This window comes from Fringilla coelebs (assembly GCF_963513975.1).
Source record: "Fringilla coelebs genome assembly, chromosome: 2".
NCBI lineage: Eukaryota > Metazoa > Chordata > Aves > Passeriformes > Fringillidae > Fringilla > Fringilla coelebs.
In genome coordinates, this window is record NC_140029.1 from 31813454 (window position 1) to 31836357 (window position 22904).

General features: G+C 40.1%; 1 protein-coding gene across 7 annotated transcripts in view; it reads left to right on the forward strand.

Annotated features, from left to right (window-relative positions):
• Nucleotides 1-20612, forward strand: part of INPP4A (inositol polyphosphate-4-phosphatase type I A) — a 109795-nt gene extending 89183 nt beyond the window's left edge. For all 7 annotated transcript variants that reach the window (XM_084201160.1, XM_084201159.1, XM_084201164.1 and 4 more), the window contains 7 exons: nucleotides 1287-1410; nucleotides 2240-2366; nucleotides 2746-2886; nucleotides 4227-4324; nucleotides 7414-7526; nucleotides 7868-8022; nucleotides 17416-20612. In XM_084201160.1, coding sequence (XP_084057286.1) covers nucleotides 1287-1410; nucleotides 2240-2366; nucleotides 2746-2886; nucleotides 4227-4324; nucleotides 7414-7526; nucleotides 7868-8022; nucleotides 17416-17548 — 891 coding nt within the window. In that variant the 3' untranslated portion in view covers nucleotides 17549-20612. The remainder of the gene's footprint in view (nucleotides 1-1286; nucleotides 1411-2239; nucleotides 2367-2745; nucleotides 2887-4226; nucleotides 4325-7413; nucleotides 7527-7867; nucleotides 8023-17415) is intronic.
• The last annotated feature ends 2292 nt before the right edge of the window (nucleotides 20613-22904 follow it).

The following is a 22904-nucleotide window of genomic DNA, read 5'->3' on the forward strand; positions in this document are numbered from 1 at the left end:
TTAGTTCTGGGTTTTTTTTCCCAGAAGTTCTGTTTCTAGACCTGCTGGCATCTCTTGTGTCAGACACTGACTACCAGGTGTCTGCACTAAAAAAATTTCCACTGCCCACAGAAAAAAAATTCCTCTGCCCACTACACCTTTGTATTATGTCTGCTTTCCTGTGAAACCACTGTCTTGTTCATTTATTTTAAACAGTTTCTTTCTAGGACATCATTGGCAGGGTTTTAGTCCAATAATGTATTATCAGAAATGTAAAACAAGTGGCAGGATGAGAGGAAATGTTCTCAAGTTGTGCCAGGGGAGATTTAGAGTAAATATTAGGAAAAATGTCTTCATGGAAGTGGTTGTTAAGACCTGGAGTGGGCTTCCCAGGAAAGTGGTGGAGTCACCATCCCTGAAGTGTTCAAAAATGTGTGCATATGGCAGCTGGGGACGTGGTTTAGTGGTGTACATGGTGGTGGCACTGGGTTGGCCTTGGTGATATTGGAGGTGTTTTCCAACCTTAATGATTCTTTGATTCTGTGACCTCCCAGAGATAAAATCAGGGAATTTTCCTATGTCAAACCCACCTCCTAATGCAGATAATTTTTAAATTCAATCCTTTGAATATGTTTACCCATCATGATCAGGACTTTATTCTCTTCTCTTTAATTCTATAGAAAGTCATACACCTGTATACATAGTATATGGCCATCACCTGGGAAATTCCTTTGTGGACAATGAATTAAGACTAGTATTAATCTTAGATTAACAGTACTGACCTTAGTACTAGATCCTCTGGATCTTTTTCTGAATATCTTGCAACATCAGAGTTTAAGTCTGCATAATGCAAACAGATACTGCATTTTTAAGCTTTCTCAAATGTCATTTTTGAAAAGCAGTAATTTATTCATACTATCAAAATTCTTGGCCTGGAACTAGCTGTGTTGCTTTTCTGTCTAAAACTAAACCAATTCTCTAAGAAAAAACTTCTGTAATTCATAAGTTGTAGACCCTACCACAAGTGATGGTGTTCAGAAAACAAGAAGGTGTGAGATCTACAGCAGCCCCATTTTGAGACAGCTTGTGAGATGAAGGCAGTGTGCCCTGAATCTGCTTTTATGAATGTTTTTGGTTTTCATTGGTTGGTTGTCTTCAGCTGCAAGGAAAAAAAGATGTTTAAAGGAAAAGAGTATCTGTGTGACAGATTTTATTGCACCTCTTTTGCATGCTAAGATTTTTGTTTGGGGCTGAAGAACCTTTTTTATTTTGAATCATTTCATTCTTTTCTGTTTCCTCTCTCACAGCTGACAGCTCTCATTTGTGGTTTCATTATCAAGCTGAGGAACTGCCTGCATGATGATGGATTTCTAAGACAGCTCTACACCATCGGCTTGCTGGCACAGTTTGAGAGCCTGCTGAGCACTTATGGTAAAGGCACAGGGCCAGGGGGTGGGATTAGCTGTTGAGTCAGCAAATTCTGCATTAAATTGGCTACAGCAGGATCTCAGTGTTTGGGACAATCTGCAGCTCAGCTACAAAATTATTCTGAAAACTAAAATGCAAAACTAGATTATAGCTGAAGTACTTAATTATCTAACAACTCTGAATTTTTTCTCGCTTGCTTGAATTGCTTCCAAAAGATAAGTGTACTTCTTTTATAATAGAATGTCAAAAGTTTAAGAAAGACTAAAATGTATCACAGTGGTCTTTGGGGTTTTTTTTCAGAAAATAATTGGATGAAGGTTCTGGTAAGCTGGGAGAAACTGTGCCCAAAATACACTTTTTGAATTTTCTTGAAACTTCTGTAGTCTTGCAGCACAATGTGAGACTGAAGAGAGAATATAAAAAAGGAAAGTACTTCACTCAGAAGTGTTTCACTCCTGTGTCTCAAAAGCTGTCTGGATACTCGTTAGGGAATGTTTTATTGGACAAATCCAGAATACCTTGTGCAAAGGATATCATGGCTCTGACAATGCTGAGAAGTACTTATTAGCATCACCTAACTTGGAAAATCAGCATATAAAATACTTAAAGAACAGTAGTCTGGACTGTTCTAGATAACTGGCGTTTTCTAAACTTGCTGAACTCAAAAAATCAGCCATGACATTGTCTGTAGGTCAAGGGGGAGGCTGGGGCTGCAGCACTGCTTCATCTGTGGAGTTCTGTATGGAGTGATGGCCTATTGTTGCCATCAGATTGACAAAGGGAAGTTGTGCATAACAAGTAATTACAATTCACTTTTTCCTCTTGGATTTAGGTGAGGAGCTGGCAATGCTGGAGGACATGAGTTTGGGAATCATGGACTTGAGGAATGTAACCTTTAAAGTAACTCAGGCTACATCAAATACATCTACTGACATGCTGCCAGTCATCACTGGAAATCGGTAAAAACCAATAAATGTGCTTTATTCTTGGTGAGTGGGAACATGCTAAAATTTGGGTTTTTCTACCCAAGTTGTAGAAGAGCTGCAGTATAAATGAGCAGAGCAAAATCAGGTATTGTCAGGAGATTGGGAGATCTGATGTGAATGTCTGAGAGGATATAAATGCTACATTACAGGTTGCTGCAGGTTTGTTTTTGAACTAGGATAGATCTTATGACTAGAAGCAAGTTGTGGCAGTTCCTCAGAGTCAGTTCTAACTGATGGTTGCTTTTTAATGGTTGTATTATGTTCTAGGTGTTATCCCTCTTCAGACAAATAACACATTCTTGGAACACAGCTTTTTGATCCTTATGTCCAACAGCTGTTTATTTCTTTTCAGTGATGGATTTAACGTGAGGATCCCTCTGCCAAGCGCCTTGTTTGATTTGTTGCCACGTGAGATTCAAAGTGGAATGTTACTGAGGGTTCAGCCTGTTCTTTTCAACGTGGGAATCAATGAGCAGCAAACCCTAGCAGAGAAGTAGGTACCCAGTCAGGCAAGCTCAGCCTTGCTGGCAGTTCAGCTATGGAACTGTGTTGGTGTGGAATTGCACTCTCACATAACTGACAACTGACGGCAATTCAGTTTCTCCAATACACCAACATGGGAACGCTGTTCTGAATGAATCTGCCAAATGCCAAACAAAAGGAGCTCCTTCTTTATGTGCCACATAGCTGTGAAACTCCTTACCTCATGGGTTTGAGACTAGTGCAAGTTTATGTGGTTCAGATGTGAATTTACAGTGGGAGATCTATCAAGGGCCAGTTAGCACACAGATGCTCCTTGTGACTTAAGACCTCTGTGAGTGACAGATCACTAGAGCTGAGATCATTCTGGGTCTTGCTGTGTATTTACTGTCTTGGTTTTGCACTCTCCCTGAGTCTCCCTCTCCTGGTCGCTGCCAAAATTCAGAATAATGGGCAAGGTACACCTCTGTTTTAACATACCCTTGCAGTATTAATGTATTGCAACACTGCTGTTGTAAAACTGAAAAATATAATTATGTAATTATATTTGCTAGGGAAACTGCTCAGTTCTGGAAGAGCCAGCAGATTCCCTCTGTTATGGCCACATCCTCTAAAGAGTACATTGGCAGAGCACTGCTCCAGTGGAGCACTCCAGTGAAGCCAGGCACATGCATGTTGTAGCAGCAGCCTTGGTACCAGGCTGGAGTGTGCACTGTGGTGGTGGACAACGAGAAAAAGTCTAACAAAAGCATTCCAGCAATTTCTGCTGTCCTCTGTTGCCGCAAGATGACTAGCACAGTTACAGATGTCAGCACTCTGTGGGTACATCTGTGTATGTGGATATATTTAGATAAGAGGCATTGGGGCATTGTTGACAATATTTATTACATTCATGGTTTATTAATCCTAGAGCCATATTTTTCATTTACATACCTGAAGTCAACATTTTCAGTCCAATCTACTGATGTTATGGTTGTTATTATTAGTTTATGAACTAAACTATTAAATCCATTATTAAAAGTTTAAATTTAGGTAAAAAAATTTGCCAGGTAGGGATTTAATATTGAAAGAGAGACATGAAATTCAAAGAATTTTAAATACTATTTTCTACAAGATTTTTCTTATACCTTCCTTCCCTTTTTCTCCTCATACTCATATATTTTCTTTCTCTGTAATGAATCATTACAACAAGTTCTCTGTTACATTTCACCTGGCATTTGAATGGTTAGGGAACTCCTGGGATGAATCTTTAAACTGTTTTTTTGGTAGATGTATTGCCTAGTGCAGTTCTTTCAAAGAAAAAGAGACACATTTTACCTTGGGCTTAATTGTTCCTTTTTTCTCCTTTTAAAGGTTTGGAGACACCTCACTGCAAGAAATAATTAACATGGAAAGCTTAGTGAGGTTGAATTCATATTTTGAGCAGTTCAAGGAAGTTTTGCCTGATGATTGTAAGTATTTTGTAATTAATGACAAATTTGCTTGAACAGCAAAATTCAGGCTGATCTTTTCATTTGTTTGCTTTATGCTGGTTTTTTAATTGTTGTTGGTATACCAGCTTTAGTAACCTCCAAGAAATGATATAACTCTCTTTTAATACTTTAGTAGTAAAGCAGAGTGGATTCAAGGGGTTTAAAGGTCAGACTGATTAACTTTCCTTTTTAAGGTTACTTTTACATCTCTTTCTAAGTGGCACTTTGTACTGTATAATCACCCAGTTAGGCAGGGAGATTGTTGTAAGGTGAAGTGTAGCAGCAGCACTTTTATCTGCAGTGTTTGGTGATGCTCCCTGCACTTATGATAAAACCTGCACAGAGAGCAGCTGCCAGTTTTTTGAAACTCAGTCACTCCCCTCTGTTTTTCCTTTGGTGCTTCCCTGTGATTGTTGCATCTGCAGCCAACAACAGAGAGCCTAGGAGAGTGACAAAAGCTACATGCTTCATTTTTACTGGGTTTTTTATTTGCTTGTTGCTGCTTGGGGTTTTGTTGAGAAGGCAGTGGTGTGTTATTTACAAAAAGAGTGAAAATTCATCAATTCATTATTATTACAATCAAACCTCTTCTAAGGTTATTTCATGTACTCTACAGTTACAATTTTATTCCAGAGATACAAATACAACAGCATGCAACAAGATAGTAAGAATTCTGTCTGTTAAAGTGTGTTATTGTGAGTTTGGTTACCCTGAAGTTTTTTTGATACAGCTGAGAGCACAGCCAGCTTTCCTCCATCCAGGCATTCATGATGCTGCACAATAAATTCACTGGAATGTTAGCTGCAAAGTTTAATTCTTTATTGTATAGTAGTCTAGCATCAGATTTGCTTGTATGATTCAAAAATTAACCAGTTTAAAATGAATTTTGTTCATGTCTCTGTCTAGTCTTTTATAATAATAATTCCCATTCAGCTCCTCCCTCTCCTCTTTATTTTGCTTGCCTTTTTTTTAATAACTTGTCTCTTCCCTCTTCCCCAAACCTCTTATGTTTGATCCAATCATCTTTTTGCTTTTGCCTTTTTTTTTTCCTCCTGAAAGTTGTGATAATTTAGGATATACAAAATGAAGTATAGTTTTCTGTGAACCCTTATCAAGGGAGAATAGCATTTTACATTTAACTGCAGACCAGGTAATTATGCCCAGTTATGTGCTCTGTGGTAGGTAGAGGCAAAAGGAAAAACAGACAGATCATTCTAGGGAGCAAAGGTCCCAGTGAGCTATGGGCTGGCAGATGTCAGGAAATGTTCCCTTCAGGAGCAGTACACAAGAAAAGTTGATTCCTTATCCACTGTCCATGTCCCTGTGTTATTAATTCTAAACTCTGCAGAATTTCTAAGAAATTAGTCTTAGCTCCTTGTCCTTGTTCTGTTAGCTCTCCTTGTTTTTAGAAAGAGGAGATGGCCTGTGCCCTCTTTTTGTTTACAGGTATTGCTTTCTTTCTAGGTGTAGAGTCCAAACAACCCAGCCCAGGACAGGCACAGGATTGTTAATTATAGAATAGAAATGTAGAATTCTTTAGGTTGGAAAAGATCTTTAAAATCATCAAGTCCAACTGTTTCCCCAGCACTCCTAAGTCCACCCCTAAACAGTCTCCCCGAGTGCCACATCTCCACGTTTTTTAAATACCTCCAGTGTCTGACTCAACCACTTCCCTGAGCAGCTTGTTCCAGTGCTTGACAGCCCTTTCAGTGAAGAAATTTTTCCCAACATCCAATCTAAACCTCCCCTGGTGCAGCTTGAGGCCATTTTCTCCCGTCCTGTTGCTGCTTGCCTGGGAGAAGTTGCCTGCTGGCTTTCAGGAGGTTGTAGAGAGCAATAAGGTCTCCCTGAGCCTCCTTTTCTCCAGGCTAAACAGCCCCAGCTCCTTCACCTGCTTCTCACAGGACATGTGCTCCACACCCTTCACCAGCTCTGCTGCTCTTCTCTGGACACCACTGAGGTTTCAGCACCTCGATGTCCATCTCACAGTGAGGGGCACAGAAAGGAGCGCGGGATTTGAGGTGCAGCCTCACCAGTGCCCAGTACAGGGGACAATCCCTGCCTGGTCCTGCTGTCACACTATGGCTGATCCAGGCCAGGTCACCACTGTGCCATTCTTGGCCACCTGGGCACTGCTGGCTCATGTTCAGCTGCTGTGGACCAGCACCCCCAGGTTCTTTTCCCCTGGGCAGCTTCCCAGCCTCTCTGCCCCAGCCTGGAGCACTGCCTGGGGTTGTTGTGACCCAAGGGCAGGACCTGACCCTTGATCATGCTGAACCCAGCAGGTCAGCTTCCTGTAGGAGGAGATCAGGTTAGTCCAACATACCATTTGCTGTGAGAAGTAGGCCTAAAATAAAACCTCACATGTCACTCAGGTAGGATTCTTTCTGTCACAGTGTCATCTCTTACAGTGCATACCTCTTTATTTATTCAGTCACAACTATAGCTGGTGTTCTCTGTGCTTACTCCTTTAAAAAAAGAGAACTTGTTGAATATTTGTAATTGATTGTCTGGAGTATCTTACTACATATTTAAGAGATGATGTGCAACAGTTTGAACACAGAAGATGAATACTGAAGGTACTCTGAAAAATTTTAACTGCTTTATTTCCACTTAGTGAAGTATTAATAAACAGATCACAACAATGTGGTGTCCTGTGGGTGTTTCTTGTAACTGAAAGCTGACCAGCTTGCAAATTTAAAATTGAAAATGTGAGCAGAATGTAAGATATCTGGGGAGTTTCTCTGAAGACATGCATGTTCTCCTGTCATGTCTGTGACTCACAAACCAAAGGACTGGACCAATCTTGCTCCCTTTGGTCATTCTCTTATTATACTGCTTTTAGATTCTGAGTCCCTGAAGTTTTAAATAACTGGAATTTATATTTCCAATTGAGTTTAATTAAGCATGATTTTGTTTCGTTGATGGTCCTAAGTAAATCAGACCTTGAATAATTGTTCTAGTTTCAAGAAAACATAAATGTGTTTGCAACAGGCATATAGAAACACTCTGTAAAAGATCTGTTGAATACAGATTAATAGGTGGAGTTGCTTTTGTTTGTTTTATAGGTCTACCTCGATCTCGTAGTCAGACGTGCCTGCCTGAACTGTTAAGATTTCTGGGACAAAATGTTCATGCAAGGAAAAACAAGAATGTTGATATCCTTTGGCAAGCTGCTGAGGTATTTATTCATCTAACCATCTCTGCATAGTTCAGCTGATTTTCTGTATCCATATGTATTTGCCACTTTTTTATTACTGGTATATTTGAGTTTCTTCATTTGCTTGCATGTAGCTTGCAAATGCTGCCAGGCTAGACCTCCTCTAGAATGAAACATGGGGAAATAAAATGTATTTTCCATGTCAGACTTTCCCCTCAACTCATACAAAATGAAGTTCTGCTCCCTCAAATATGCCAAACTTTGACACTGAAGGTTTGTGTCTCTGAGGGGAAGTAGAGGTGTTGTCTCTGGCAGGAAGTTTTGCCTGTAGAAGGATCATGGGTTGTCTATCCCATTTCTAGATATGCCGCAGACTCAACGGTGTTCGGTTCACGAGCTGTAAGAGTGCCAAGGATAGGACTGCCATGTCCATCACCCTGGAGCAGTGTTTGATCCTACAGCATGAACATGGAATGGCTCCACAGGTCTTCACTCAGGCTCTGGAGTGTATGAGGAGGTAAGAGTTTGACCACATTACTTATTCCTAAATAAGGAACCATGCAAACTGCAGAGGAGTGGTGGTCTCTGTTTCCATCAAAAGAAAAAAAAAAAAGTAAGCTAAAGTCAGGAACTGTAAAACTGGCTGCTAGAATTCATCCTTCCTGTGCATGTGAGTTGCATATGCTGAAGCTGGTTCTTACCAGATTTATATCAGATGGGCTTGAGTTTTCAGTAGAAAATTAGGAGTTTTCAGACAAGCATGTAAAAATATGTTTTCCCTTAATGCTGAGCTTACGGAACAGGAAACTGGTGCTTCTTTGAAAGTTGTTTAATGATGACTTTACCTGAACCATCATAGCACTAGGTTTCTTAGTTCTAGATCAGGGAAATTACTCAGGGATGACCTGTTTTTTATTCTTTGAAACACAGACACCTGCAGTTTGCACTGGTTTGCCAGTGTATTCTTTAGCAGTGAAACACTGCTCACTGGCTGAAATGTCAGTATGAGTGTTTCACACTATAAAGCAACCAAATTTCATCACAACGTGTCAGTGTGCTGTTGTCATATCAAAATAATGACGTTCTGTATTCTGAAGCAGCAGAGATGTTTGCAGAATTAAGTACTGTACTTAAAAAAAAAAAAAAAAATCTGTTTACTGTTGTTCAATGCCTTGTTTCAAGCACTGCTGGAAAACTCCGTAAGTCACATACCAAAAGAAAGGATAAGAAATCTAGCTTTAGTCTTTATCAATGTAGTTCAACAATGCTGTTCAGTCCTGTTTTTCAACATTCACTCTTATCGAATGTACTGTACTGTGTGTCTTTTCACCAAATTCTCTAGAGTGTTCAATTCTCTTATCCTTTCTGTATGTTTTTGCTGTTTGACCCTTTCTTACTCTTCAGTTACCTAGAAGAAAAATGTCTCATATAATAACACTTGCAGCCTCTTACACTAGTAATTTGGGGGTTTATACCTACATCTAATTGGGTGGCACTGGGTTTATTTTCAATTTTTTGCTGCACTTTTTGCTACATTGTCACAGAGTTAGTACAGTACATGAAAAGTGCACTCAGAAACTACTTAAACCTTGATATTAGAAACAAAACTTGAAACAGCTTTGTGAGGGAGAATTTACTAACTTATAATGGACTAAGTGGTTCTCAAACATCTTTATTTAAATTGTGCCACTTGTTGACATAGACATCTGAAATTGTTATACAGTTTCACAGTTGTGTATTTAATAAGAATAAAACCAACTAGGAGAAATACTGGGAATCTTGTTACTTTCTTCAAATTCTTTACTGGGTCACTGTTTTTTTAATGCAATCATGGACGCAATAGAGAGAGAGAGAGGTGAATAATAACATTGTTTTGGTCCTTCAGTCTACCAATTTAATATAACACAGGATCAGATAAAATACTGACCCAAGAGAAATACTGCTTTGTGTTGACCTATACAGGGATATTGAAAGAGGGCCAATTTAATCAAAACCTTTGGCTTGAGTGTTCTATCAACATCAGGGACTTGCTCTGGCAGGTGAAGGACATGGCTTTTTCTTCTGTTAAATCTTTGACTAAGAGAGATTGTGCAGGACAAATACTGACTTGTCCAGAAGGAAAACCAAGATCAGACCATTCTTCAAGCCCATCACTCTTCCTCACATCTTATTGCTCTTTGGGACTGGTGGTTGTGTTTTTAAAATTATTTGTCAATTCCACTCAGGAACAATGGCACAGAATTGATAAAGCTTAATGAGAGAGACAGGATTATGGAACAAATATGTAGGAGTCAAACTCCACCAAATCCCACTCCAGTATGGACAGTTTGAGCTGACATAGACGACAGATACAGGATAAAAAAGGGTAGCAAATTGTACCTTACATATACAAGTTTGTGGCTTTCACTTTAGAAACAAATATCTTATTACAATAATCTCATTTTCTGTAGATAAGTTACAGCCTTTCCAGTCTTAAATTAAACACACAGTAACTCCCAGCTCACAAATAGTCAAATCATGATGATATGTCTGGAAGTCCAAGCTAAGAGGACATGGCTACCTGACCAGTAAAGGCAGAACAAGAGTCAAAGTCCAGCTGGCTCAGGTAGCCTCTTCCATCTGCAGCCCACGCTCCCCACTAGATCTTTGACTCCTTGCCTTCCCTCTTCCTACCAGATTTCTGTCTTGTCAGAAATGCCAGTGGAGCTGTTTTTGGGAATATGGTCTAAGGCAGTTTCAGTCAAGATCATTCTGGCTGGCAAAATCTTTTACATGTTTCAGGTAGCCCAGCTCATTTTCATTAAATGAAATTAATTAGGAAGGTGCAACACAAGCAATTTAGCCAACAGAGAAGAGCCATCTCTGATAGGGGCTCTTGAAAAGCAGCTGGAAATGAGGTGAGGAAGATCACCATGGTGCTGACTAAAATGATTACATAATAAAGTCCTGGGAGTCATGTTTGGGTATGACCACTCATGAAATAAAACAGCTATGATAACAAGCTTGGTTGGTTTTCTTCACTGATTGACCTGCTTTAAAATCATATTGAGTTAAGCTAGACCACTTGGCAGATGCCAACCCAGCTGCTCACTACCTTCCCCCAAAAGGACAGGGGGAAAAAGTATGTGAAAAAGCTCATGAGTTGAGATAAAGACAGGGAGATCCCTTGCCACTTACTGATACACAGCTGGCAAACCAGACTCAGAGAAATTTTTTTAATTTATTGCCAATGGATTGGAGATGTTAAGAAATAAAATGAAAATTAGAAAACCTTGCCCTCCACCTCCCTTCTTGTCCCAAGCCTAAGAATTCCACTGCTTCTTTCTCAGCTTCTCTACCTCCTCCCCATGCTGAGCAATGCACAGTGGATGTGGATCAGGGATTTGCAGTCAGTCTATAACAGTCTCCTCTGTTCCTTCCTCCTTGCACTCTTCCTTCACTCCAGTGTGGGTCCTTCCCATGGGCTGCAGTCCTTCAGGATGCTCCTGCACGGGCTCTCCATGGTCTCCAGTTTCCTTCAGTAAATATTCATCTGCTGCACTGTGGGTCCTCCATGGCTGCAGTGTGGATAGTGCCTCTCCACAACTGCAGGGGAGACTGCTTCAACTCTTTCTCCCCTCCTTCCCTGACTCTGGTGCTCACAGGGCTCTTTCTCAGATCTTTATCGTCGCTCTTCACTGCCATGCAGTGCTTTGCCTTTTCTCACACACTCCTTCCCTGAGGCACCAGCGTGGCTGAGGCTCAGCTGTGCCTGCAGTGGGTCACTGAAGCTGGCTGGAGCCAGCAGTGTCCAGCATGGGGCAGCCCTAGCCTCTCCTCACAGAGAGAATTCCCATATGCAAGCTAAATTAGAAGGGAAATTGCTGTGTCTCCTAACCCTGGTCCTCTCCTAGAGCTAGTCTGCTGATGAATGTTTTGATTTAAGACCCTGTACAATTTGGAATATTTGATATTTCCAAAAGGTAACTTTTCACCTGTCGGGGGAAGCATCTTCATGGGCCAACAGTGACAAGGAAAGCACTTTCCAGCTCTTCCCTCCTTTCCCACCACATGTGTCTGTGTATATGTCTTTGTGTAAAATTAAGTAGCATGATACTAATTTTTAATGGTGGAGATGTGGCATGTGGTGTTCAATGCCCACTTAGCATTTTTAGCCTTTCTTCTTCACCTCTCCCATTGTTGTACATTTTCTCAATATTCTAAAACACTTTTCTTCCTCCAGGCCATTTCGTTGAGCCTTTATCCACCACTTTCCAGTAAACACTAGGTTTCCACTGGCTGATTTTCACACACACTCTCCCCACTGCTAAAAGAAATTGGGATTTGTAGGCATCACAGATTCAATCTAGCCTTGTCCACTGTAGGAGTGAAAATATGTCTTAATCACCAATTTGGATCAAATCCAGATCAGAAATACAGTTGGTTTAGTTCCTTGCCCACTAATTCCATTTGACTTGATGTGTCACCAGCACCTGAATGCTCTTTTTCACCACCTCCAGGGTGTGTCTGATTCCTTGCAGGACATTGTCTGATGCTTACATAACCCTGCTACTCAACCATCAAGGTTATGGATGGCTTGTTATGGATGGAGCAAGTGCACAAGCTTGAAAAGCATGAGGCTTACAGATTGCATTTAGAATCACAGAATCATAGAATTGTTTGAGCTGAAGGAGACCTTGAAGATGGTCTGGTTCCAACACCCCTGCCATGGACAGGGACAGATTCAATTAGACCAGGTTGCTCAAAGCCCCATCCAGCCTGGCCTTGAACACTCCCAGTGATAAGCATCCCTGGCTGCTTCACCACCTCAGAGTAAAGAATTTTTTCCTTATATCTAATCTAAACCTGTTCTCTTTCCCTTTGAGGATATTCTCCCTTGTCCTGTCACTACATGCTCTTGTAAATATTCTCTCTCCCTCTTTCCTGTATGCTCCCTTCTAGTACTGGAAGGCTGCAATACCATAACCCCTAAGTCATCTCTTTTTCAGTCTGAACAAACCCAGTTCTCTCAGCCTTTCCTTGTAGGAGAGGTGCTCCATCTCTCTGTTCATCTTGGTCATTTAGTTGTTGCTTTGTGAACTAAAAATAGAGTTGCAGAGCTCAGGATATAAGAGTGATCCAAACTTGAAGACCACACTACCAAGCCAACCAGGCTACCTAAGGAGCTGTTTTTCACTGTAGCCTTAGGTGCTCAATGTAAGGAGTGGGTGCACAATGAGATGGGCTTTGCAGCATGTCTTTCAGAAATAAGCCTATTGATATATCCTTGAGTTCATGTCCAAGCAGAAAAATAGGTGGGTGTTTTTTGTTTTGTTTTGTTTTGTTTTTTTTATTAAGGTGTTGGACAGGTAGTTAAGAGGTTAAATTAAATCACTACAGCCCACATGGAAAGATGTTTGAAAGGGTCAAATACTACAATGGTTATTCATGTTCAGCTTGCTTTTCAGAGCTCCACTTCTTTGCAGCACGCCAAAGCATGGCAGAGCAGCATGGGGTATTATTGCTTGGTAATCTGAAAGAATGAACATGGAAAACCATTAATGTTCAACCTACATGTGTTTATTTTCACTAGACTACAGTACTTCTTTCTTATTTTTCTCTTTTATTCTCTTTCCCTCTCCTTATTTTTATAATTGTACTGATACATATTTTTGAGATGTTTTTCCACTCTTTCTTTACTTCATCTTCTGGTTCTGTTGTGCGTTCTTCCATGGTTTTTCATTTTCTTGACCACCTTGTGTTGCCATCTCTTTTTATCCATCCATTTGCATGTCTGTCTTCCTTTCTGTTTTATTTTCCCTCTTCCCAAACTTCTTCCTTTTCACAGCATTGGAACACGGGAGATAGTCACCCAGAAGAACTTGAGTGGCTTGGTGCCCATCCGAGATTTCAGACTAGATCCCAGCCTCCTCTACTCTATTCCTTTACTAGCTCTCAGCCCCAATTTACTGATTGTGTGGCTGTTTCTGAGCATAGCATACCTGGTGGCCAGATTACGTTGCAAGTGAAGATAGAGTTCAAAAATAAACAAAAAAAAAAAAAAGAAAAAAGAAAAAAAAGAAAAACAACAAAAACCCACAAAAACAAAAAAGTGCTTGAATGTGTATTGCCACTTGGTACCTGCTGGACAAAGGAATGTGTCATAGCATTGTCTGCCAAGAATTATTATTATGCCTTACAATTTTACGTTTCTATTGTACTAAACTGTAAATATACATCAAATTATTTTATCAAAAACAGTTGTATTGAAACTTTAAATTATTGTTCTGCTTTCAGTGCTTGTAACATAGTCTGACATTGGCCTGTTACCTCTTTACTTTAGCCGGCCTGAAGATCTCTTACCAAATACAGTTTTGTGTTACTTGTTTCATGTATTCCAGAGAAAGGAACTCTGTCTGAAAAGAATTTGTATCTTTTTGTATATTTAAGGTGTATGCTAATCTTGCCTTTCATTTTTACGAGGTATGAAGAGAAAAATAAAAACATGGGTGGGGTTTATAAGAAATTGTAAGAAATTTATTTAAAGAAGTAACAAATTTATACTTTCATTTCAAAGCATAATATCCAAATTACATTATTGAACAGTTTGTAGAACCATAGTCTTGTTCCTTTCTCATGGTTAAATATATTCTAATAGACTAGAAAGCACTCATAAAACAACTTGCAGTGTGCTGCATGCAGAATTATTTCATTCTATTTGTGGATCTGCATTTTGCAATGTATTAAAGACATGAGGAAAATGAACCTTGTGGTTAGGAAGGGGATGTGACTGGCATTAGCCTGCTAATGATCCATTATCTATTTTAGGTGCTCTGTTATAGAACTTACTGTGAAATAGGGTCATCCTAGAAGTTAAAGATAATGGTCTTTAATTTTCAGGCAAGAAGCGGGAGGTATCAGTTAACTCTTTCAGTAGGTGGGTTTCAGGTTTTCCACTGGTCTTTATTTTAATTACATTAGACTAAATATTACTGTTACTTCCATTTTTAAGCGTTGCACAGCTTTAATAAAATATGATGCTGATAGTGGCTTAGTGATAAGCGAGCAATGGTGAGTTAGCATTTATTTAAGTGGTGAGGCTAAAGTGGCTTCCTAGTTTAGTGATGCAGAGTAATTGCAGATGAAATCTGATCATCATTTATATATAACATCAAACTAGGGGAGGCCTATTTAAACTGAAAGATTTTGTTGATGCTGTGGTCTGGCAGAGCTTGTCAATAGCAATAGCTGATTAAAAAACTAACCTCATTTAACAGAGTTTGATAACTTCATAAGGGGTTTTACTTCGCTTGGTGCCTGAGATGACATTGGGCTTCTGAGGAGAAACTAGTACTGTGATTTGTATTTTCTACTATTAACTTGCTCAAAAAATATAGATAGCTTTAGCTTTTATTATAAATTTTAATGGAATTGAGAGCTGCTGAGAGACGTATGCTGAAATAAAAAAACCAAAAAAGCACAGTTAGAATAAAAATCAGAATTAAATCCTAAATTTGGATTTAATTATTCTAACTTAAAAAAAAAAGTGTGTGGTTATATTTGTGTCTTCATGAAATCAGACTGTGCAGTACACTATCTCTTATTATTTTTCCTCACTATTCTTCCAATTTTGTTTTAAAAGAAAAAAAACCAAAAAAACCACCACAAAGGCATATATGTTAAGACATATATGTTTATCTATATATATAAAGCACATGTCATATTAATTTTTAGTTGCAATGAGTTTTGGTGCATTGGTACATCCTCACTGCTGTTGAGGTTTACCATGCTGTGGTGGTTTGGGACACATCCCTGTGCTGTGCTGACATCTGACGCTGCTGTGTCTCCACAGAAATCATCTGTTCTTTATGGTTAGCACTGGTTTGTTTGGGGGGTGCCCCAGTCTACCTTTTTACAAGGTGAGCAGTTGTCAGGTTGGACTGTGGCAGGGATGGTCCTGGGTTCAGTCTAACCAGATGTGAAAGTAGCTTTGGAATCACAGAGTATCCTGAGTTGGAAGGGCCAAGGATCAGTTCCTGGCTAGGCACAGCACAGCCACAGGCTGTGCCTGAGTGCACTGTCCAAACACTTCCCTGGGCAGCCTGTTCCAGTGTCCAGCCACACTCTGGTGGCAGGCACATTCACTGAGCTCCCTGAGATTATTAATCTGTTTAAAGTATGAAGGTGCTGCTCATCATTACCACTAGGGTTGCAATAAGACCACCTTAAAACTGTTTGGAATGAAAGCCCAGGCTTCTTGGAAAAAATGTAGGTTTTTCTTTTTCATTTCAATGGGGACAAATTTGTTGTTTTTTTTTTTCCTTTTGGGGACAGGTCTGTGCTTTTGTTAAGGCACTCAGATTTAAGATGCAGTAGTGCATCCTACTTATGTGCTTCCAAGAAAAGGAAGATGGCATGTGAAATGTGGGAAATAAATCCTTGTCACCCTATCTGTGCCGTGAGGGACACATGCAATAACCAGTGAACTGTGATATGAAGAGAATGATTCACTTTGCAGTTAAAATGCTCACCTAGCATCACATATTTGCTAGTTAAACTTACTGCTTTTATTAATTCTCTGAAGTATGATTTGTGCAAACTTTTGATGTATCTGTTTGGCTGCAAGAGCCATCGGGGGAGTTTTGTGAAATACAAACCAGTGCCAGAAAAACAGTGTCATCACAGATGATCCATTCTATAAAAGGCAAGCACAGAATGTGCTCCAGAGACAAATTTCAAACTTAGTTAAACTATTCCTTAAAGCAAATAAAAAATTACTGTATTTTATGAAGTTAAACGAGTTGTTACATACAGAACACAGTTACAGCCAGTTTCATGAACCAAAATTAGAAGAATGGTGAGGTCTGTAAGAGCAAGAGAGCTTTCAAACAGAACCAGAATCCAAACCCTCCTTTTGAATCAGATGATCACAGCTTACCTGGTAGATGCTGCAGCTGTCTCCAAGGTGGGACTAATCTGACATTTCCACGATAAGATGTTGTACTGTACACTTTGCCATGAAGGTTCAGTAGTCATTGTTTAGGTTCCAGTCCTCAATCAGGGAAAATAATTCTCCTGCAAGCCTAAATTGATTTATAATATATATTTAAAAGATAGTGCTTCCTCTTTGTATGTCTGTTTTTTGGATATAATCAAAGGAACTCTGGATTAGATTTTCAAGTGTAAAGAAGCCTTATAACTGGAGTAGTTTTCTATTGTAGCACAGAACCTCTTTGTAATGTGGGGCAGTTGCACCAAAATATTGGGTGAAAATTAAATTCTGCACAGCTTTGTTTCTTTAGGGTGATGACTGTCAATGCAGCCAGTCTTTTTTGCACTGCTATTTCATGGTTAGGATTATTTTTTAGATTGCTTTGGTTTTCACATCCATTTATGCATGCAGAGATAACTAGAAAGGCATACATTATTTTTGTATCAGCTCTAATCTTTAAGTAAATACTTATAATACTGACATACAGGGAACAATAAAACTACTTTAAAGCTCTTATAGAGAGATCAGCAGGTTTTGGTTTTCAGCTTTATGTGTTAATAAATTAGCAGAACTGCTTTTAAGCAATCCCTTGGGATCCCTTGTGCAGTGAATGGCATGTGAACTCCACAACAGTGTACCTTGAAATACATGAAACCGGCGTGAAAGAACCTTTTCAGTAGATGTGCTGCTGCTTTCTAGAAATGCAAAACTAGCAATCAGACATAGCTTGTGTCCATTCTGTGTGCTTCTTACTGGCATTGTATGATGAATCATCTCTTTTAATATTTGCAGTGGCAAATTAATTAAACGCTCATTAAATATAACCAACTTTATTTTAATGCTAAAAAATAACCAGTTCATTTCATCTTAGTTTAAGTCTTTTTTCTTTTTTTTTTCCCTTTTACTGCTGTCATTTTTTGTGCTTGTTTTTTTCCCCAGTGAGGGTTGTCGCCGAGAAAATACAATGAAGAATGTTGGATGTCGCAAGTATGCATTTAATTCCCTGCAACTGAAGGCTTTCCCAAAGTATTACAGGCCTCCAGAAGGAACTTATGGAAAAGTTGAAACATAAGCATACCATGTCCTTTAATTGCTGTTCCATTAAAACATGTGGATACACTCTAGATTAACACATGATTTTGTCATCCAGAAGAGATAAATAACCTTTTTGTATGTTTCGTTAGGTCATACAGAGCATGTTACTGAATTGGAATCTATAGTAACAATTATTCTGACACCTTAGCTTGAGAATAGTGTGATGACTCTCTGCCCGTTTCAATAGCCTTCAGTGTATGTAAGATGAGCAGATACTGTGCTACTTAATAATTACCTATATGCAAATAGCTAGGTACCTCCTGGATGGGCAAAGACTCTAGGAACGGCATTTAGGCAGCTGTTTCCATAACATCTTTTTATACTGAGTTGATTTCAGATTGAGCTTTTCCTAAACTTTTTAAAACTGAGAGTAAAACTCAAAAGTTGTAAATAAAAAGGCTCCTAGACAGTTTAGTAACTGTAGAACGCATTGTTACAATCAATAAAAGGGGGTTTGATTAAAAAAAAAAAAAATCAGCACAATAAGAGCCAGGAGAAAGAATTGTTTTACTGTATATAGGATGCCACTTTCATGTATGAAATTAACAATATATAAAAGGCCAGGCATGTGAGGTCTGGTTTATAATTCTGTTCGAATAAATACAAATTCCTGTCATCTTTTGCCGATAAGGCTTTGGGCACACAACTGATTTTTAAAAGTATTTCAGAGACATCATGATGCTTAACTCTTAATGCCAGCAACAGTTCCCCATGACCTTCCCCACTCTAAGGCAAGTGCAACAAGCAAGTTGCTGATGTTGCACGTGATGTGTTCAGTATATTCCATGGTGTTGTACATCAATTAACATATTTTTACCCATGGTTTTTTATATCACTTCTGGATTGTAAGCCTCAGTATCTCGGGGCGTTACGTTATTTTGGTCAGCGTACGATTTTTCTGTATTGGTTTTGTATGTCATTACCAAAATGCTCAAAGTGCCCAATGCATCCCCTTTGCTCCAACCAAAATCAAAATTGGTTTCTGTTTGCCTTTGCATTTCACCTGTTGAGAGTCCTGGTGGGGGGAAGTGTGGCCGGTGTCAGGGTATTTCTGAGGAAGATAGCAATGCCCTGTGTTGATAGAGAGGAACTGCTCAGTGCTACTGCTCGTGCCTGAGAACCACAGGTGGGTTCTAGCTTATGACAAAGGTGGTCAGTTGGATAGCATTTGATAAAAATTGTTCAACAGATCTCCTCTGAAATAATCTCCCAAATAATGCCTTTGAAGCTAAGATAGCATTTTAAAAAGCAGCTAAATGTTCATTTCCAAATTTTAACAGGATCCAGTAATCTCTAGCTAGTTTCATTCAGCACACTGTCCTTTCCTTCTTGGTTTCTAAGAATCTGAGTTTTAGAATAGAAAAAAATCTGCCCATTTTTTCTTGTGGGAGTAGCAACAGCCAGGTAAGTATATGGCTGTTTTCTGATTTCTTTCTCCCTCTCACTGATGTTTGTCTGTGCTGTCACTGCTCTATCAATCAGCCATGTTCATTCTGCTCCCATGTAGGTTTGGGGGTTACAGGTCCAGCAGTTTTTGCATTTTGCTTTTTGCAGTTTAACACTGAGCAGCATGTCACAAAGCCAGGCCAGACAGTTCTGCTGAACTAGGCTGTTACCATTATTTTAGACTCTTTAGGATAACAAAACATGGAATTCTGTGCAAAAGCAATGTATTGTAGTACCTACCCCAGGTCTGAACAAATCATCTACAGTAGAACGGTCCCTCGGAAATGTTGCAAACCTATTTGCCAATTAATAAATGTTGATTTTATTTTTTGCTAAAAAGTAAAGAAATATATGATGAAAAATTGTTCAGTGGGATATCTTTAGACATGCTACTCCATTAGTTTTGCTCAGCCTTCAGTCCCTGGCCCATTATTAAATGCTACTTTATTTTTGTATGAACTATGCTCTTTATATCCCTTAGTTTTTATGAGTTGATAATTTTATTTTGTCTATTTCAAACATGGTTTAAGTCCTGTATTGTTACACTAAAAACCTCCCAATGTTCAGCTTCAGAAAGAAATTTCAAATGTCTCTTGTAAAAATTAGCAGCGCCACCCTCTTAGATGGTGGCCAACAATCATTAGACCTGCTACAGAGCTTAGAAATCCTTTATTTATTTTGTATAGCAATGTAATCTGAAAAAGTTGCTGAATTTTGTCTGCGTGCGCTGGAGCCGCAGCCCTGGGTGCCGTGGGGCTGTGCCGGGGTGCTGAGCTGCCAGCGCGGGGTCCCTGCGGTGTGCCCTGGACACGGCACTGCCGGGATGGACATGGCACTGCCAGGATGGGCATGGCACTGCCAGGATGGACAGGGCACTGCCAGGATGGACATGGCACTGCCAGGATGGACAGGGCACTGCTGGGATGGGCACTGCCAGGATGGACAGGGCACTGCCAGGATGGGCACTGCCAGGATGGGCATGGCACTGCCGGGATGGACGTGGCACTGCCAGGATGGACATGGCACTGCCAGGATGGACACGGCATTGCCAGGATGGGCACGGCAGCGCCGGGATTGGCACAGCTCGGGCTCCTCCCGAGGGCAGCGCCGACAGCGAGGGCTCGAGCGGTGCCTCCAGAGAAAACTGTGACACGTGAAGTCCACATGGGACCCTCACAAGGGGGAAGGGAGCTTTTCTGTTGCACAGGAGAGGCAAATCTAAGGATTACTGTAAAATGAAGTTCTGTCTAATGTTCCTTTTTTGAGTACATTTTTTAAATTATAAAACATACAAAGGTAAAAGAAGAAAACTGTTGCCAAGTATGTTCTGTGTATGTTCTGTGAAAGTACCTACAGCACAGTTGCCTTTTTTTCATTTATACGTGTAAAATTATTGTATTATATGACACAGTTTTGTCCCAACACAACTGTATTTGCTATGCTTTGTGCATTGAAATATTTTTATTTATTTGGTTTTGGGCAGTATTAATATATCATAAACATATGGCTACTGTTTTATATATTCTAGTTCATCCAATCCATGTATGCTGTAAATGTGCTAGTCTTTAGGATGAAAACCAATAAAGAACTGACAAGAATAACAATGGTGGCTTACTTTTAATATGTCTGTGGTAAGGGAAAATAAACACTTTCAGGCTCCTTGGCTTGATACACTTTTATCTGTTGGAGAGCATATAAAGCCAAGTTGTGTAGGGGGTCATTTTACACAGATGTGCAAGTCAGGAAGTAGTTACTTCTAACCCCTCCTGAAGAACAGCTGATACCAATTTTCTGTAGTTATAAGTGAGGTACCAGCTTGTCCTACATGCTGCACATTGTGCAGCAGCAGTTAAGTAATGAAGTGATATGACATATTCTTCTGCCTTAATATTACCTACTTCCTCTGTAAACATTCTGTTAGAGCTTCCTGAGCTTTGTTCTCTGCTCTTTCACTTTTCCTTCCATTAGCAGAATTTTTTCTCTGCTGCTGCTTCCCATTGAGCCAACTCATCCCTCCAAGCAGCTTTAGCAGTTGTGCTGCTTTTCAATGTGGACAGGTTGTCCTTGTTGATTCTCATTTTGATTTCAAATTAAATAAAGTTTATATAATAGTGGAACAGACAATAATTCGGAGCATTCAGATTTCTCTAAAATATGAAGAATAGAACACAAAAATAGAATTCTGTTTCCACTGGGAGTTTGGGAACTGTCAAATAGAATTTTCTTGGTGTGAAAGAGGGCTGAGGAACATTGGTGGAGCTCAGTGAATTAATTTTTTTAGTTATATTAAAGGAAAAACAATAGAAGATAAAAACCCACGCTGCTTTCATTCAAAATGCAGAAAGAGAAGATGCTTGGCAGGTAGGAATTCCTAAACTGCAAATGAAAATCAGATGTATATATAAAAATATATATACACAGATTTCAAAACATCTAATTGGTGTTCAAAAGGTATCTGCTAGTGTTATCCTTAATTTTAAAAGGTGGGCTGTTTAAAAAATGGTTGAAAATCTGGCATCCTTAAAAGGCATTCTGAGCTATCGGGAAGTGTCCCGTGTTTGATGCTGGTGAATGTGTTTCCATAAAGATTGCTCCATTTGGAGCCCTGACCATGACTCTGGGTTCCCTGGGCACTCCCTGGGCTGAGTGAAGGGCCTTTGTGTATCTGTGGGCTGTGAATGATCCCATGGGGAGCTGCTGGGAGCAGCAATGACCACGTGCTCTGCTCTGGAGCAGAATTCCATCTCTCCCCATGACTTCTGCTGCCCTTCAGGCAGGGCTGGAAGGGCTGGTACAGGGGTCTGTGTACGGGCACCAACAGCACTTCTGAAGGCATTAGCTGGTGCCACAGATGTGCTTCAAGTCTGAAACGTGTACTGTGCCAAAAGAGAGGAAGTATTCATAGATGAAACACAAAAAATGCATGAGAGAATAGAAAACCAAGAAGGGTACAACAAAAAATGGCAAACCACGTGTTTAAACCAGAGAAAGAGTCCTCATCAGGAGAAGCTGTATGTAATTTTGGTGACCAAGGGCGAGCTTTTTCTACCTTTTTCAGTTTGCGAATTCCTAAATATATCTGAGACTTATATCTTAGAAACTTTGTGTCTATATATTGTTGCTGACTGCATGTGGGTTTGTTTAAAATACCTCTTCCCAATGAACCACAAGACTTCTAGGCAGTGAAGGAAAACACAACAGCAACCTCTTTTTCTCACATTGCCTTAAATGTCAGGAAAACTTTCTCTCCCAATTCATGAAATATTTTGCCCTTCACAATTCAGGATGGATGCAGTTTATCCATTTATTCACAATGTGATTTGAAGAGGGATAAGCAGAAAATGGGTAAGTAACAAGAGTGAGTGACATGGACACAGGAGTCACCTGGGGCCTTTCAGCCTGGACACCACGAAGGGCCATAACCCTGCTGACCACGGGAAACTGCTGGGAGTGTGGTGTTAATAACTCCAAGGTTGGGGGTTCATCCCTCTATGGGCCATTTGCTCAAGAGTTGGACTCGATGGTCCTGGTGGGTCCTTCTGACTCAGAGTGCTCTCTGATGCTGTGTGACAGACACACAGGGGACGTCTGGGAGCACCAGGACCCAGCCAGGGGTTCCCACTTGTCCTCTTCCACCCACAGCCAGCTGCATATTCCCACCTACTCTGGGTGTCCTGGCCAGCCAGAGAGGCCCCACAGTAGTGGCCACTGCCTTCCTCTGGTGGAAGGGAGGGAGGGAGGGAGGGAGGGAAGGAGGCTGCTGTGGAAGCAAGGCTGGCCTGGTGCTCACACACATTCCTTCAAACATCGCTCCTCATGGGCAAGGGCTGCTTGGCAGCACAGACCATCCCCTCTGCCACTGTGCAGCATCTCTTGTGGAAATGTGC